We start from the raw sequence: 19,108 nt of genomic DNA on the forward strand, positions 1-19,108 counted from the left end.
CAAGTATCGCATCCTGAACGAAGATATAATGCTAGTAAAAAAAGGGTTGTAAGTTATGCCCTGGGGGCATATAAAGTTCTTATTGAAAGCGTTGTCGTAAAAACTTCAAAAGGGCTCATTCAATTGGAAATTAAAAGGGCTAGTGCCTTTTTTAATAGTTGAAAGTGATTGGATAGCAACTAACGCCCCTCTCACGCCCACCATTTTCCCAAACACATCCAATCAAAACTTTGAGATAGCCATTTTGTTTAACGTAGTTGAGTTCCAGACAGAAAATATGTTTTTGAGGAAGAAACTCCCCCACAGCCCTCAAGGCAAGGCTTTTAAGTTATGCCCTGGGGGCATATAAGGTTTTTAAAGAAGGCATTGTAGAAGAAACTTAAAAAAAACAACATTCGATTGGAAGTTCAAAGGACTAGTGCCCTTTTTAATAGTCGAAAGTGATTGGAGGGAAATTAGCCCCCCCCCCCATGCCCATCATTCCCCCAAATATATTCATTAAAAACTTTGTGGTGGTCATTTTGTTCATCGTAGTTGATTTCTAGACAGAAAATATATTTTTGAGGAGGACACTTCCCCACAAACCTCAGGGCAAGGATTATAAGTTATGCCCTGGGGGCATATAAGGTTTTTATTGAAATCTTTGTCGCAGAAATTTAAAAAAAGGGCTCATTCAATTTGAAATTCGAAGAGCTAGCACCCTTTTAATAGTCGAAAGTGATTTGAGGGCAACAAACCCCCCTCTCACGCCCACCTTTTCCCCAAACACATCCAATCAAAATTTTTAGATAGCCATTTTATTCAACGTAATTGAAACTATTGGAAATTAGCTCTTTAAGGATGACCACCCCTACCCCCACAGCCCTCAGGGCAAGGGTGTTATGTTATGCCCTGGGGGCATATAAAGCTTTTATTGAAAGCGTTGTCGTAGAAACTTCAAAAGGGCTCATTCAATTGAAAATTAAAAGGGCTAGTGCCTTTTTTAATAGTTGAAAGTGATTGGATAGCAACTAACGCCCCTCTCACGCCCACCATTTTCATATCACATCCAATATAAATTTTGAGATATCCATTTTGTTCAACGTAGTTGAAAGTTCTGGAAATTATGTCTTTTAGGATGATAACCCCCTTAAAGCCCTCAGTGCAAGGGTTGTAAGTTATGCCCTGGGGGCATGTAAAGTTTTTTATTGAAAGCGTTGTCGTAGAAACTTCAAAAGGGCTCATTCAATGAGCCAATGGAAATTGAAAGTGCTAGTGCCTTTTTTAATAATTGAAAGTGATTGGATAGCGACTCTCACGCCCACCATTTTCCAAAACACATCCAATCAAAATTTTGAGATATCCATTTTGTTCAATGTAGATGAACGTTCTGGAAATTAGGTCTTTTAGGATGACAACGCCCTCAGAGCCCTCAGTGCAAGGGTTGTAAGTTATGCCCTGGGGGCATACAAGGTTTATATAGAAAATTGTTGTATAAATCATAGGAAGCGCAATCGCTCTGCCTGTGTAAAGAACGGGGACAATCGAGAACGAGACAAGAAACGGGGACTAAGTAAAGAAGAGGACACTCCCCGACACCCCTCAGGGCAAGGGTTTTAAGTTATGCCCTGGGGGCATATAAGAATGATGTTGGCACAATGCATTATTTATTAATTTTAACCTTTAAAGCAGGGCACTTCGTATTGAAGAAGTTTTCGTAGAAAATTCGAAAAGCGCTCATTCAATTGGAAATTGGAGTGGCTTGTGCCCTTTTTAATAGTCGAAAGTGATTGGATGGCGACTAACAGCCCTTCCACAACCACTATTTCCCGAAACACATCCAATCAAAACTTTGAGATAACCATTTTGTTCAGCGTAGTTGATTTCCAGATATAAATTATGTTTTGGAGGACAGTCCCCTACAGCCCTTAGGGCATGGGTTGTAAGTTATGCCCTGGGGGCATATACGGTTTTCTAGAGAAGGCGTTGTCGTAGTAACTTCAGAAAAGGCTCATTCGAATGGAAATTCAAAGGGCTAGTGCCCTTTTTAATAGTCAAAAGTGATTAGAGGGCAACTAACCCGCCTCTCACGCCCACCTTTTCCCCAAACACATCTAATCAAAACTTTGAGATAGAAATTTTAGTCAATGTAGTTTTACGTTCTGGAAATTAGTCTTTGAGGATGGCAACCCCCCCCCCCCCCCCACAGCCCTCAGGGCAAGGGTTGTAAATTATTCCCAGGGGGCATATAAGGTTTTTATATAACGCGTTGGCATAGAAACTTCAAAAAGGGCTCATTCAATTGGAAATTGAAATGGCTAGTGCCCGTTCTAATAGTCGAAAGCGATTGGAAAGCAACTAACACCCCTTCTACGCCCACCATTTTCCCAAACATATCCAATAAAGATTTTGAGATAGCATTTTGTTCCACGCAGTTCAAAGTTCAGGAAATTATAACTTTGAGCAGGACACTCCCCCTACAGTCTTCAAGGCAAGGGTTATAAGTTATGCCCTGCGATCAAATGCGGTTTTTATTCAAATCTTTATCGTAGAAACTAGAAGAAGGACCCTTCTTACTTTAAATTTAAAGGGCTAGTGCCTTTTTTAATACTCAAAAGGCATTTCAGGGAAGCTAACCCCCCTCTCATGCCCATCTTTTCTCCAAACACATCCAATAAATATTTTAGATAGCCATTTTATTCAACGTAGTTGAAAGTTTTGGAAATAAAGTCTTTAAGGACGACAACCCCCCCACTGGGCAAGGGTTGTAACCCCCCCTCAGGGCAAGGGTTGTAAGTCATGTCCTGGGGGCATATAAGGTTCTTATTGAAAGTGTAGAAACTTCAAAAGGGCCCATTCAATTAGAAATTGAAAGGGCTAGTACATTTTTTAATAGTTGAAAGTGATTGGAGAGCAACTAACGCCCCTCTCACGCACACCATTTCTTCAAACACATCCAATCTAAATTTTGAAACAGACATTTTGTTCGTCGTAGTCTATAAGTCTTGAAATTTGGCCTTTGAGAATGACATCCCCCTCACGGCCATCAGTGCAAGGGTTGTAAGTTATGCCCTGGGGGCATATAAAGTTTATATAGAAGATTGTTACAGAAATTTCAAAAAGGGCTCATTTGATTGGAAATTGAAATTGCCCTTTTGAATAGTCGAAAGTGAGTGGAGAGTAACTAACCCCCCTTCTAACGCCCACCATTTCCCCAAAAACATTCAATCAAAGTTTAGAGATAGCCATTTTGTTCAACGCAGTTTGAAAGCTCTGGAAATTATGTATTTAAGGATGACAAACCCCCCAGAGCCCCAAGGGCAAAGGCTGTAAGTTCGAAATTGATTTCGAAATTGAGGCTGTAAGGCTGTAAGTTCGAAAAGTCATTCAATTCGAAATTGAGAGGGTTAGTGCCCTTTTTAATAGTCGAAAGTGATTGGAGGGTAACTAACCCCCCTCTCACGCCCACCGCTCCTCCAAACACATCCACTCAAAATTTTCAGATAGCCATTTTGTTCAAAGTAGTAAAAAGTTCTGGAAATTAGGTCTTTGAGAATGAACCCTCCTCCCCAGCACTCAGGGCAAGGGTAGTAAGTTATGCCCTGGGGGCATATAAAATTTTTACCGAAATTTTTGTTGTAGAAACTTCAAAAGGGCTCATTTGATTGGAAATTAAACAGTACTATTTGTGTCCAGATTTTTAAAAGGGTGTATGTTGTTAAAATTTAATGAAATCTCCGCCGTAGCGCACAAATAGCTAACCAAACCATAAAGTCTTTAAAAAACGAAATGATTTGAAGTATTATTTTATTTTCTCGTGAAAAGACTATGTCAAAATAAAACGAACAGAAATTAATTATAAAAACTTCTTCCGCAAAATAAGTTTTTCAACGAAAAGTAAAGAACTTCATTTAACAATAAATGAGCAAAAATAAAATCAAATAATCTACCAAGCGTGAAACTACAACAAATCAGCATCGATAAATAAATGAAACCCAAAACGAACAGAAATTACAATAAATAACCGAGTCAAATTGAAAACGAGCAGAAATTAACATAAATCGGGCGCAACACACCTATGCCTTCCCAAGGCCAGAACAATATTTGCACTTTATTGCAGAAATACAAATGAATGTGCATTGTCAGTTAAATATACATATACTGAAATTTAGTAATCAAAATGTAAATATTATTTGATTTATTAAAGTTATAGTAAAAACATTTATATTTTTTCAGTAGAGTGCAAATTCAAAATCACACCTTCACTTCTTCCCTACTTGTAAGGATTTAAAAATTATGTGAAAACATGTCTGCTATCTCATACAAAACACCTGAGGATAATTTGCATGCAAATCTTGCATATTTTGCATTCGGTGCATCATGCCATTCTAGCTTACATAGTTTACACGCAAAATTTATGTTCAATAATTAGGTTTTTTTATATTTTGAACAATTAGATTTTTTCATCCACTGGGTTCCCATTGGCCCAGGAACTTACGGGTGAAAGTTTTAAGCTGTTCAGAAAAAAAACAAGCTTTCTTTGCCCTTCTTGAGCCCCACAGTTGGGTTAACAAAAATAATTTTTCCAATCGTTTCTTATGCATTGAGACCTCAGAGACGAGCTCTCAATCGTTTCCTGGGCCTTAAAGCTTATAGATGTAATGTTCTAACTGAACAGAAAAGTTTTTTGGTCCTTTTTAGGCCCCTTTTTTTGGGCAGACCAAAATTTTTTTCTTCTGTGTTTGAAGTCCCTTGGCCCTCGAACATTCCCACCCTTTTCTTATAAAAACTACCTGAGAGCAGCAGTAAATTTGCATAATTTAGAACCCTTGCCCCTGGGGCTGCATGGTCATGCCATCTCTGAATGCCAATTTATTACGCATTTCGATCATACTGAGAAAAATTACTATCTGCATATTTTGATCTCATGTTATGTGAGGTTACATAGGCATATGAGGTAAAAAAAAGGCAGAGAAAGGGATTAGTTCCCTATAGTCACTTTCAGCCCTTAGAAGCACTAGAAATTTCGGTTTTCAATCAAATGAGCCCAATCCCAAGTTTCTACAACCACAACTTCAGTATGAATTGAAATAAAAAAAAAATAATACAAGGGAGACACATCGCCCTTTACTAAGTTAATGCTAGTAAAATAACCTTGACAAACTTCCTCTTTAATTTTTTTTAGAAAAGGCTGTTCTTGTTTTATCAATTATTATGGAATGTGATTTATCAACTAAAAAACTTACCCAATTATTTGACGACACATCAAACTTATACACAGCAACCATTGTGGCTGTGGCAACAATGTCTTTAGCATAGGGATCTTGTAGTTTGATTGCCCCTAGATTGATATTCTCTACAACAGGATCATCACCAAAAGTACTGGAAAGATTTTGCTGTACATCAATTCTTGTTGCTCTTATGGAGGACATTCTGGTAAATATAATGATTTACTGTATTAAGACTGTAAAAGCTGCCAATATCTGTCAACCTGGCAAAATTTAAATCAACATTAATGTTTTCAAAGGACATTCAATCTTATAGATCTTTAATAGATAAGTTCAAACTTTCCCTATGTTGACATACTAACTTTACATACATTTTCTTTTTCAATATGAGCATTAAAAGGAACTATCGCTGGTGTTTTTAAGATTTGGATTTCATTATTGTGTTACTGGAAAGCTCTCTATGTTTGTCCATAATTCTCTCACTTGGGCATTGCATTGGTCGCTCAAGTCACGCCTCCATGTCCTGCTGGTTAGGAATTGACCAATCCAAACTAAGCATACGGCTAAGGGCTACCTCAATCCTATGAGGGTGGTTTGAGTTGACCCTAGTGGACCACAAATCTACAGACCTAGGATTTGTAGGGCCAGCAACCCTTCCTCTGAAAATTACTGCCATGAAAAGATCAGACACTGCCTCAGGATGCTCTGTCCATGGACCAAGTTCTGACCAAGGTGGGTTTAGAATTGCCAAATGGAATGTCTTGATGCTAAACTTCCCTGCTAAGTTTTAGAGGTTTTGCGAGTTCAGGGTGCTAGAATTGGTTTGAAAATTAATGTTAGGAAGACTAAGTTACTAAGGCTAGGAATAAGTTAAGATGAAAGGTTGATATCATGTAATGAAAAGATTGATTATGTTGACGGCGTAATTTGCATTGGTAGCATCATTAGCAGAGACAACGGGAATAAGGAAGGTTTAAAATGTAAAATAGCCAAGGCTCAATCTGATTCTTCACAGTTAAAAAAAGTCTGGAAGAATAGGAAGATAAGTCTGCAAACCAAGATTAGAATATTAGAAGCTACAGTGATGACACTGGTCAAATATGGCTCTGAAGCATGGACGCTCCGAAAAGCGGATGAAGATTTGCTAGATGTTTTCCAGAGAAATTGCTTAAGGATTGTTCTGGGTACCCGGCTGACTGACCGTATTTCAAACAATAGGCTATACGAAAAATGTGGTCCAATACCGCTCTCTAGGGCTATAATGAAAGAAAGGTTGAGGTGGTTAGGGCACGTTGCGCGGATGAAGGATGACAAGATTGCCAAAGGTTGTTCTTTTCGGCCAACCATCTAGGGCTAAACAGAAAGCAGGTCGTCCCCGTCTGGGGTGGGAGGACGTCATAAAGAAAGATTTAAAGTAAATGGGAACTTCGTGGGCGGGTGTAAAAAGAGAGGCTTTGAATAGATTGGGGCGGAGGAGGAACGTGCGTAGCTGTGTTGGCCTCAGGCGGCTTGGTGCTGCAGTGAGTTGTTAGTAGTAGTAGTAGTAGTAAGCTTCCCTGGAGCAAAAGTTCTGCTTACTCGGGAGTTGTAGAGTAATCATATTTCAATAGCCGGCTTGTCATGACTGCAGATACAAAGAAGTGTCTTATATTCCAGAAAATCTCAGACAGGATAATGGCAGCATGACTTCAACACAAGCATGAAAATTGGAGTATAATTACCTTAAATTGCAGCTAGAAGCTATCTTATGCCCTGACTTATGATACAAATGAATCTATGAAAGACAAGTTTTACTCTCAGCTGTCAGCATTATTGCCAAGGATACCATCACATGACATCCTCACACTTCTGAGCAACTTGAACATCACTGTCTCAGATCCAGCTGGTGTATGGCATGGCTGGAGGAACAACTCCAGACACTGTCAAGGAAAACAGAACCTGCCTCCTGCGGCTCTGTACAGTAAATAACCTCACTATCACTAACACATTCTTCCAAGGAAAGAGGAAACACAAACATTCTTGCTCCAGCAACAATCAAAAGGCCAGGAAAACAATAAACCATATCATTGTAAGTCAGAGATGGAGATCCTCTATCACCAGATGCCAAAGGTATAGAGGAGCCAAACTAGGCCATACTGACCCCAGACTTGTGGTTACATCCCATTAATGCATCCCATTAATGTGAGTCAGGAGCTACAGTTGCCTGCTTCAATCTCCAGAACTTGCAAGATCATAGTATCAGGGAAAAGTACGTATGCTATGAAAATCACAAATAAATTTGAATGCCAGAAGTCCATTGCTGATTCTGAGGAAGCATGGAAAAAGTTCAAAGTACAATGTCTTGAAAGCAGCCAAGTCCTCTGTTGATTGAAGACAGGCACACAAAGCCCAATGGCTGTCATACACACCCTGAGAGCCACAGAACAACGCCATCAAGCTCGCCTCAGTGGTAATATGTCAGTATAATGCAAGCTGAAGTTACCTCTGTGAAGTTACTTCCAAGAAACACACCTCAGTTGGCCCCAGAGTTACTCCCAATGGGTCTCCCTTACCAGATAAAACAGCCCAGCTTGAGAGGTAGAAAGATCACTTCTCCACCCTCCTTTTGCTGTCCCATCTCCTGACTCAGATCTGATAAGAGGTACATTGCTTGCACCTATGATTCTACTTGGCAGCTATGGTGAAGAGTCTTTTTCCCTTGAAAAAATAAATAAATTCATGAAGAGACTGAAAAATAACTGCACCCCAGTTGCTGTGGAATAGCTGCCAAACTCCTGAAGTATAGGGGTCCTGCCTTGCAGCTGTGGCTCCAAACACTATTCAGAATAAATGGCACACAGAGATCATTCCAAAGGTATGGTGGGCTGGAATAACTATGCCATTATGGAAACAGAAGGATCCAGGGGCCAATGCTCTAACCATAGAGGCATAATGTTGATATCCTTACCTTTCAAGCTGTTTGCAATGACTTTTCTCAACAAGTTCTCCTGTATACTTTGAAGAAACTGAAGAAGTGAACAAGCAGGATTCATGCCTGGCTGCTCCACAAGTGAATGGATGTTTATTCTGCACCAAGTGATAGAAAACACATGAGAATTAAGACCTAAGGCATACATAGGTTTCATCAATTTCAAAGCTACTTTTGACTCTGTAGATAAGAAGTTGCTGTGGCTCATACTCAGAACAACCAGAAGTATTACTCTCTCTTTCAGGGACAGTACAAAGAAATGTCAAGCTGTGTCCAAGTCAACAGGAAATGCAGCCAGCCATTCAGCATTTGAACAGGAGTTCAGCAGGGATGTGCTCCCAAGCTATTTAATTGCATTATTGACTATGTTATTATGAGGACAATTACCAGACTAAAATTTGGTGACAGACAATTTGAGCAACATCAATGACTTGGCAATCACAACAAACGCCCTCAAAGAACTTGGTTCAGCACTGAAAGTCATGAAAAAAGAACATACCAGAATTGGGCTCAACATTAGCTAGAGCAAAACGAAAATCATGTTTATTGATCCACAATTATCTGAATGAGCCCCTCCTGCATTTGAAGCAAACCAAAACCATGCAGCAGGCATGCAGGACTTAACATACCCTGGCTCCATTCTGTCAAGTGATGGATCAGTGGAGAGTAAAGTCAACACATAAATCATAGACAACTTCCATATTGGGGATGCTTGATGACTATGAGGAAGCTAGATGCAACTGAAGATAGCATTCTTTTAATACAATGAGGACATTATTGTTCTTTGGGAATGGAGATATGCAATGAGATAGGCAATGTTGCCAAAACATTCAACACATTTCTGGAGAAAAACCAAGTGGAAACCAAAAGTAAAAATTACATTAGAAATCAAGCTGAAATTTGATACAAAACCATGAAAGCTAGCAAAAACAAACTAGCATTCCATTTAGAAATTTGATAAGCATCTTCTTATCAAACTCAGAACTGCTTCCTTCCAATGAAACTATAACAGAATTTACCTTTGTTAACATTTTCCCTAATTTTTCCCTCTTAGACCTCAATTCAAAGCTTGAAAACATCCAACAAAATTACTCACAGCCAGTTGTCAGCACAGACGAAGTGAGAAAAATTGTGAAAGAAAAGGCCTTTTGCCTAAAGAAAACAGAGCGACGGAAAACAAAAATCATTGTGAAAAACTTGCCAGAGAAGTAAATTACGTATGAGCTTTCTAAGGGTTTGAAAAGAATAGAAAATGAGCTTGAATTACCGTTGCCTGCTTTTGTAAAAGTCACAAGGCTCGATAACAAGAGCAGATATGAAGTAAACGCTAGGTCTAGAGGACGACCCTTACTGATTCAACTGCCTGAATCAAAAGTACAACTGAAGATGGATATAGTCCAAAAACCATATAAGAATAGGCAAACCCTTCAGATCTTCTTCCGAAAGGACGTACCTCGACGACTAAGAACCTCTGAGAACAGTAATCAGACACCAACTGAAAACACAAGGAATCCTAAAACTCTCAAAACAGCAGAACCACCAAAAAACAAAAGACTTATCATGCTGTAACTGACCACATCTTCAATGACAAAGGGTCCAAAGACCCTGCTACCAAAGTGCTGACCAATAAGAAATGTGACAGCTTTCCCAGAAAGAAGATCTGGAAATCTGACGAAAAGCTCAAGGAGTTGTGTATCCTGTATACTAATGCTGACCAACTGTTAAAAAAAACAGGTGAACTGAAGCTCCTCGTTCATGATGGGAAACCAAACGTGATCTGTATAACCGACGTCTGTCCAAAGCTAAAAATAGCTATCCAGGATTCAGAAATACAGATCTCCTACTATGAAGTTGCAGCATCAAACCTACAGGAGTGCGGCAGAGGGTGCATCATCTATGTCAAAACTGGGTGTGAATACCAGCAAATCTCTCCAGGAGCAGATAGCGCCAAGATTGGACTAGACACTCTTCATAAAGGTGTCCAATGTAGTTTTTGGTTGTTTCTATAGGTCACCATCGCAAACAGTTGAAGAAAAAACAGAATCCCTACACCTCTTAACACAGCTCTCACTAAGCTCAAAGACATGGAACACCCGATGTACATACTAGGTGACTTCAATTTCCCAGAAATCAAATGGGATGAAAACCAAACACTTGATCACCCTTGGTCAATATGCTCAAGGACCATTGTCTGACTCAGTTGGTAAACGGACTAACCAGATTCTGTCAAAACGCAAAGGAAAACACTCTGGACTTAGTGCTAACCTGCAGTCCTGAGACAGTACATCAACTAAGCTCACTCCCACTACTAGAAAAAAGCAACCACATCACTCTACTTGTCCAGCCGAACCTGAATCAAACAAAACCACAGTACCACAACAGAAAGGAATTCAGAAAGCTCAACAAATCAAAGAAACAAAGAATCAGTTAGCCAAGTGGATTGGACTTTCTTGCATATGGGAAAGACCTGTGACCAGAAGTTTGAACTATTTCGAGACATCATGATTCGTAGTGCCAAAAGCTGAATCAAAACAAAGAAAAGTTGTCAGCCGCTAACACTACCACATATTAACCCTCAGTTTAAGCGGCTGATGAACATTAAGAGTCGAAAATTTAAGAAAATCAGAAAACTGGAATCTCTAAACTTGGACACACAAAGCGCTAAGATGCAGTACAACAGAACCAGAAACAAACTCCGCGATGCAACAAGATACGCTGAAAGAGAACATGAGCATAAGATAGCAAGTGAAGCAAAAACAGCCCCTAAAAAGTTCTGGAAACACATCAACTCCAGACTCATATCGAGGAGACAAATACTAACCCTGGTCAACAGAGAAGGATCGACGGCCACAACACTTCCAGAAAAGGAAAATGCCCTCAACTCCTTTTTCAGCTTAGTTTTTAAACCAAAACAAGATGATCCAGATGTCACAAAGAAAAGAGTAACCACTGAAATTACACTCACAAAAGAGGAAGTAATAAACCAACTTAAGAAATTTTCAGACAGACAAGTCAAAAGGCCCAGATCGAATTGAGGCAGTATGGGTAAAGGAATGTGCTGAGTACATTGTTGAGCCACTGCTGGAGATTTTCCAGACATCTATAGACGAAGGGGAGCTGCCATAAATCTGGCATGAAGCGATTGTTGTGCCCATCCATAAGAAAGGGGAAAGGGCAAATGCAGAAAATTACAGACCAGTATGTCTCACGTCACTAGAGAACAAACTGATAAACCCAGATCAGTAGGGGTTGCTTCCAAACAAAAGTTGTACCACACAACTATTAGACACGCTGAATGAATGGACTCAAGCTCTGGAAGAAGGCCATAGTATCCTGGTAGTATTCTTTGATGTTGAAAAAGTATTTGAGAGCATCTCCCATCCACATCTCGACGACCAACTACAGGATTTCGGTTTCCAATGACAACTACTAAACTGGGTTGAGTCTTTCTGGAAAAACAAAATGCAAAGAGCCAGGATTGGTGAGACCTTTTCTGAACCAGCCAGAGTGACGAGTGAAGTCATTCAAGGTAGTGTTCTTGGGCCCCTCCTGTTCATACTATTTATCAACAAAATTAACAGTGGTATTTCAAGCTCTACCAAGACTTTTGCAGATGACACTGCACTCTACAGAAAAATGGCATCAGAAATGGATGAAGTCATCATTCAAGAAGACGTCAACAAACTGACAGAAAACCTGAAAAACCTTGGGCTAAACTTCAACACAAGCAAAACAAAAGTCATACAGATTGGCAAGAGAAAAGAAACAGTCCCACAGTTAACTATAAAAAGTAGAACAGGTGCAAGGGTACCATTAGAGACAGTGGAATCAGAGAGAGACCTCGAAAATATTATTGACTCTCAGCTTAAGTTTCATAACCACAAAAATAAAATAGCTTTGAAGGCCTTTCAACTCACTGTTCTCATTAGGCAGAGCTTCCAGCATCTCGACTAGCAGACCTTTGTAAAGCTATACAAACGGTTAGTAAGACCTACTATTGAGTATGGTAATGTCATATGGGGGCCTCACTATAAAACAGACTCAGTTAAGATAGAAAAGGTTGAAAGACGAGCCACCAAGATTCTTCTAGGCTTCAAAGAGATGAGTTATGAAGAGAGGTTACAGAAACTGAAACTTCCAACACTCGAGTACAGAAGAAAAAGAAGACCAAATCCAGATGTACAAAATGAAAAACAAGTTGGAAAAACTCAGCTTCGAAAATTACTTTCAACTCCCAAAAACCCAGACAACACGAGGTCACTCGGTAAAAGTGTTCAAGCCCCATGCCCTAAATAAATCAAGAGCCAATTTCAGGAGTGTAAGAGTTGTAGACGACTGGAACAGTCTCCCAGAAAGTGTTGTGAAAGCAGACACCCTAAGCGAATTCAAAAATAGACTCAACCAATTTTGGAAAAAATACATGTACGCACACGACTCTTAAACATCTGACTTTAGTGACTTAAAACTGTTAACACTACCATCTGTGCACACTCCTCCGAAGTTGATGTTGGGCTGAGGCTCCGCTGGCCATACATTCTGGGGAGACCCTTACCCACTGTTTAAATTGCAGAATTTCAAATAGCAAGTATTAGAGAAACAAGACTTGACAAGCCAACTGACAGTCATCTAGAGAGCGCCATAACAGAGATGTTTCCCAAAGGCACTGAGGATCCTGTAAGTTAATCATGTAAGTTAAAAAAATATAGTAGAATATGAATAGAACAAAGGGTTCATTCATTATTGTATTTTTACAGGAGTAATTCATTGGCATTCATTGAGTATTATACCAATTGTCTAATGGAACCTATTTAACATGTAAGTAATTAAATAAAAAAAAACAAGTTTTTTTTAACTGAAAGTAAGGACCGACATTAAAACTTAAAACAAACAGAAAGTATTCCGTATATGAAAGAGGCTGTCCCCTCCTCAACGCCTCGCTCTTTACGCTAAAGTTTTTCATTGTTTAAAAAAAAAATAGAGTTGTGAGAAAGTCAAACTTAAGCGTAAAGAGCGAGGCGTTGAGGAGGGGACAGCCTCTTTCATATACGGAATAATTTCTGCTTGTTTCAAGTTTTAATGTCGCTCCTTACTTTCGGTTAAAAAAAACTTGTTTTTTTTATTTAATTTTTGAAAGTTTTTGAAAAAATGCAGGTTTTGATCTTGGCTCACCGTACTTGAATAATTAAAACAAAATTTGCATATTAATTTACTTTTATTTGGTTGAATGGCTTTCTCAGAATTTGTTTAATTTAATAACCAACGTTTTTATTAGTAATAAATATACGTAACTTACGAATTAACTTACATAACAACCTTATATATTCATATATTTTTAAAACGTTTATTAGAGGGCTCACCCCAAATTTAATACCTTGCTCTTTAAGCTAAAGTTCGAAATTTGTTCAAATTCTTAAAAAACGACCGCTTAATCACAAAGGCCGTTAATTAGAATAAATAGCTCTTATGAAAGAACTAAAAAATCTTTGGCTTAAAGAGCGAGGTAATGACTAGGGGGTGAACCCAATCATATATGTAATATTTTCTATTCGTTTAAAGTTTTGATGTTGCTGCTGTTGCAGTTGAAAAACTTGTTTTTTTTATATTTAATTTCTGATCTTTTTTTAAATAATGCTAGGAAGTCTAGCGTCCCCTTCATAGCAATGTCCCTTCCCCCATGAAAACTTCCTTCATGGACAGATCCTCCCACGTAACCCCCGACCCACCCACCCCCCCCCCCACTACCAGGAAAAATCTCCCCTGAAAACGTCTGTATACTTCCCAATAACCAATACTATATGTTAACATTGGGTAAAGTTCATAACTTTCAGCCCTCCCTCCGGGAACTTCGGGGGATTAAGTCATCCTAAAAGACATAATTATAATAATTTTGACAATGCTGAACAAAATGGCTATCTCAAAATTTTGATCAAGTGACTTTGGGAAAAAATGGGCGAGGAAGTTGGCCTAGTTTCCCTCCATTTTTTTTGGTCATTTAATAAGGGCGCTAGAACTTTTGGGTTTCATTCCAATGAGCCTTCCCACGATATTCTGGGACCACTGGGACGATGCGATCAACCCTGAAAAAAAAATAAAAATAAACAGACACCCGTGATCTTTCTTCTGGCAAAAATGCAAAATTCCACATTTTTGAAGATAGGAGCTTGAAACCTCTACAGTAGGGTTCTCTGATACGCTGAATCTGATGGTGAGATTTTCATTAAGGTTCTATAACTTTTAGGGGGGTCTTTCCCCCTTTTTTCAAAAATCAGCCAAATTTTCTCGCGTAACTTTTGATGGGTAGAACTAAACTTGATGAAACTTATATATTTGAAATCAGAATTAAAATCTGATTGTTTTGGTGTATCTATTTGTATCAAAATACCGTTTTCTAGAATTTCGGTTACCATTGAGCCGGGTTGCTCCTTACTTACAGTTTGTTACCACGAACTGTTTGACCATAATACACTTATCTTTTCATAATAATAATACTATTAATATATTGAAAACCCGTCATATACAATAAATGTACAATGACAGAGTATACAATAATGCAAAAAGAGGAAACAAAAAGAAAACATACTAAAAAATAATAACAAAAGCAACAAATTCTTAAATAGTATACAAAATAGTACAAAAAGAGGAAACAGAAAGATAACATACTCAAAAACTACAACAGAAACAACAACTTCTTCGACAATAGCAACAAGGATAACAACTTCTAAAAAAAAAAGAAACACGAGGGAAAATTAAACAAGCAAACTTGCTCACTCGTGCTTTAGAATTGCTGGTTTTGTTTTTTGCCGGCTAAGAAGTATCTCAACAGCTAGATTTGGGTCCGCTAGGTTGTAGCGCCAAATCAGAAAACTATTTTTTGTCCATGGTGGCAATTTTATTTGGTACTTGGCAAAACGGAAAAATAAAGAGCGGATTTGAGACTTTTCACGGTTGGCCAATAATTTCCAGAAAGGGGTCACATATAATATATGTGGCAGAGCGGTAGCATTGTAAATACTAGCCAGTTATGGACGGTTAAATCTCATAGTGGATTTAACGATCAAAGCATAGGAGCTGGAAATTCGCCATTCAAGATGTGAGATCAGGAGGGAGCGGGTATGCTGTAATGAGGTACCTATTGGCAGCCCTAGATATACTATTTTATCAACTGGTTTTACTAAGCAATCACCTAGTGTCCGGCTGAGATCCAGCGTGTCATCAGCATAACATATTAGGGAGATGTCAATGGAACTGAGAATGTATGATGAAGGACAGCTGTCTTGAGGCTCAATAATGTAGTTGTTGAAGAAATTGGGGGATAAAACTGCCCTCTGACGGGCACCTTTACGGTCTGGTATCAAAGCTGACTGTGGAGCTGGCGGAAGGCCTTTATCGGGAGGGAGCTTGAGTCGCACACGAAGGCGAGAGTAAAGATCACGGAAAGCCTGAATGATATTTGAGTTCACTCCTCTTTTAGCTGATTTTAGCAACATAAGCGCATGAATCAATGAATCAAACGCTCTCTGCAGGTCTAAGCCACCAATCGCTAGACTTTCTCCTAATTTGTGTGCATCCAGGAGTGCATATGCAACGACATGGAGCGCATCAGCACAACCAATACCGCGTTGGAAACCGAATTGTCTTGGTGGACTGCAACACAGTTTCTCAAACTCATCTACGAATTAAAGTTCAAATAACTTGCAAAGAGAAGTAGCAATTGTGATTGGATGGAAAGAAGAGCACTGCATAGTAATTTTTCCTTTTTTAGGAACTGGCGTAAGATCTCCAATTGAGAAAGTGGTTGGGACAATACCCTGAATGAGGATAATCTGCATCAGGAGAGTTACGTGACTAATGAGAGCGGGCCAATCACTTTTTAGAGGGAGTGCGGTAATCTCGTCAATCCCGAAAGATTGTTTAGGTTTTAGGCGAGAGATGGCCTTGCACACAGCTCCCTCTTTTACAACATAATCACCCTGAGGACAACTATTTAAGAAGTCATCCAACTCAGCTTCATATCTTTTGTTTTTGAGAATTTTGAGGCAAAAATTCTGACCCATAGTATGTGTACCATTCAAAATCAGGGATAGCAGATGCGGACAAAGACTCATCGCTTTTAGAGGACAGAAAACGCCAAAGGAGAGAAGGATTAATTTTGGCCCTTGTAGATTCAATACCAATCATCTTTTTTCTGTGAGCTTTTAGCTCCTTTGCGAACTTTCTTTTTGTGAGCAGGCGGATTGAATTGACTACCCCAAATAGGGCCATCCACAAGAAATCCAAAGTTGAAGCCAAAATTTAGACTTAGAATGGGTATCAACTAAATCTGGATTTTCAGACCAGCCAGGAAGGGTAGGATGACGGGGTCTACTTGGAGAAACGACGGCATCTTTTTCAGCACAGCAAAGGGCATGGCCAATTTCTGCGCAAAAAATATCGACTGATAGTTGTGTTTCCTCCTTTGAAAGAGCAGTTAATCTAGAGAGAAGATGGAAAGGGACACGGATCTTACTAAGGACTCTGGCGGCTTCTTCTTGAAATAAAACAGGGTTAATTTTACGCCAATCATGGCGAGACCTAGGAGGTGTTTTCGAAGTTGTTTGCGTTTGTGTATCTGAGCAGTGGCGAAGAATCTCGGCTGAGAACTGTATTGGTAAGAGATCAGATAGCTGAAAATCAAACACAACCTTGACAAGCGAAATCCTGAGATTTGCGGACGCAACGACGTGATTAAGATCTGATGTAGACATTGAGGTGTGTACGTGTGTAAAATTTAAATCTTTGCACTTGAGATCAAACTGGTCTCCAAACATACTAAGCAACAACATAGAACATAAAGACCTAGATAAGAGCAGTTCATTCAAATTGCAATTGAAGTCACCAACTAATATGCATTGAAGGCTTAAGGATCTAATACAGTTAATACACTGGCCGAGTTTATCACTAAAATAAGTAAAAGCAGGTTCCAAACGCTCATCATGGTAATTTGTAGGCAAATATACATTAATAAAAACACAGCCCTCAACATGAATCGCTAGAAAAATATCATTGACTAGATCTTAGAGTTGAACAAAGAGAAGTGGCAATACCACCAGAGGGTTGCCCGTTTCCACTTAGCTGCTTCACTGAAACTGAATAAACCAATACTGAACTATTAAAACTAAGAATACTTTTACTGCAGCTTTTTACAAAATGTTCTCGTAAGCAGACAACTTCATTTTGCTCAAATACAACATCTAAGATCAGATTTTTATTCGCAAACAAGCGATTAATGTTCCACAATAAACATTTAACTGCAGAAGCTTCAGATGTCATTTCTTTTGTGGATTACTGTTAGAGGGACATTTTATACTGTAACATACGTGACTGCCGATTTTGCCTTCAACGCAGAATGTCAGCTGTCTGCATGGTTCCTCTTGCATAGAATGATGTTCATTTGAGGCACATCTAGAGCATAAAGGTTCAGCCGTACACTGGGAAGCGAGGTGACCGATTTTGTGACAGTTATAGCATTGTCTTGGCAAGACTTAAACGGATCAGCAGGTTGACGCTCTTAGCTGATAATCACCAAAACACTCAGAAATTGTTGGAGCTCACTGATAGTGTCAAAATACACTTTTAAAGAATGGGATTTTCTGCATTGTTCAGTCTTTGTACTATTTGGGATTAGATTTTTTAGTCCTTCACAGTTTATATCCTCTGGGACATTTCAAAGCACAGCTATGTGCAGGGGTTTTCAAACAGCAATTTTGAGATTGGGCTTGGAAGATTTTGCTTTCTCAACAATTTTCGCTGCTGCAGCTTTCAACCTGACCACAAGCTTCCATTTGTTTGCAGATTTGCGAAGTTCGCTAATGCCATTTGGATTTTCACAGAAACTGTCTATGAAAGCTTTCCAGTCATATGGGCCATTGAGTTCCTTGGGGGGATTTTTGAAGACAACAGAACAGGAAGGATCTTTGGGCTTGGACGTTTCAGGTGCATTATGACTGCATGTGAATATACTGATGGCTGGAGCGGACTGGGTAGCTAAAAAACTATCAAGCTTCCATGAGACTTCATTTACTTTGGCATTAACTGTTGCATTCACTGCATCTCTGATGACCAGAACCAAGCAGGGTTTTAAAAATGTCAAATTTTGGCATGCTGACATTATTTTTTGCAACTGCTACTAGAAGTTTGCACATTTCAATGATATTGTCTTCATCTTTAGAATAGGTCACAAGACAACTCGTAATATTCAACTCAGTATGAAGGATTTGCTTTGCCTTTATAACATCTTCATGTGTATAGAAAGCAACACACGCTTTTACAATACGTTCCAATTTTGTTCCATCTGTAAGTGCTTTTGTAACACAATTCAGTAATGGATTCAAAATAATTTTTTCACTTTCAGCCATCATAGGTCCAAGTGTAATCAAATCTCAATGTAGAGTCGCAAAACAAAGACTTACCCGCAAAGGGGGCTTTTTTAAGTCCCCCCACTTTCCAATAAACGCCTTCTAATTATCCAAATGAAATAATTCAATCCAAATAAAATACTCCAAATAGTTCAATCACACAGCCTGACAGTCAATATAACCAAAAACCGTTTTTTTCAACAGATAATCCTCTCAGAAAATAAGAGGTGTTAACTGCATGAATGCTTGACCTTGACTGATTAATCTCATACCTTAATTGTTTATGTTGAGGTCTACATAGGCATATTGGTCAAACCTTCATTTTTACCACAAGGCCACTTCCAGGGGCAATTCTCCAGCGTTTTTATTTGAGGGGGGGGGGGAAAGAGGGGTTCATATCTGGATAGTCAAGGGGCATTAGATATATAATGATTTTTCTCCCCATTATTGGGGGGGGGAAGGGGGACAGCCTCGCCCCCCTCCCAAAAAAAACCTGGCGCCTTCCAGAGGGAATCAGGCCCTAACCCACACTTAAAGTA

At 39.1% G+C, this 19,108-nt stretch overlaps 2 protein-coding genes across 2 annotated transcripts in view; one reads left to right on the top strand and one right to left on the bottom strand.

The window, feature by feature from the left end:
• Positions 1-5,473, bottom strand: part of DCP1 (decapping mRNA 1) — a 41,690-nt gene extending 36,217 nt beyond the window's left edge. Inside the window, exon 1 of the mRNA XM_089100870.1 lies at positions 5,226-5,473. Within this exon, the coding sequence (XP_088956996.1) occupies positions 5,226-5,411 (186 nt within the window). The 5' untranslated portion in view covers positions 5,412-5,473. The remainder of the gene's footprint in view (positions 1-5,225) is intronic.
• Positions 5,474-11,637: 6,164 nt separating this feature from the next.
• On the top strand, positions 11,638-12,129 carry LOC148943495 (uncharacterized). Its single transcript, XM_089101149.1, has one exon. The coding sequence runs from the start codon at positions 11,638-11,640 to the stop codon at positions 12,127-12,129; it is 492 nt and encodes a 163-aa protein (XP_088957275.1).
• Positions 12,130-19,108: the final 6,979 nt, after the last annotated feature.

Source organism: Artemia sp. Qi Xiang Cuo, chromosome 15 (genome assembly GCF_049724085.1).
Source record: "Artemia sp. Qi Xiang Cuo chromosome 15, ASM4972408v1, whole genome shotgun sequence".
Classification (NCBI taxonomy): domain Eukaryota; kingdom Metazoa; phylum Arthropoda; class Branchiopoda; order Anostraca; family Artemiidae; genus Artemia; species Artemia sp. Qi Xiang Cuo.

Coding starts and splice junctions, on each gene's coding strand:
- LOC148943495 (XM_089101149.1), top strand. CDS start 11,638: ATGCAAAGAGCCAGGATTGGTGAGACCTTTTCTGAACCAGCCAGAGTG.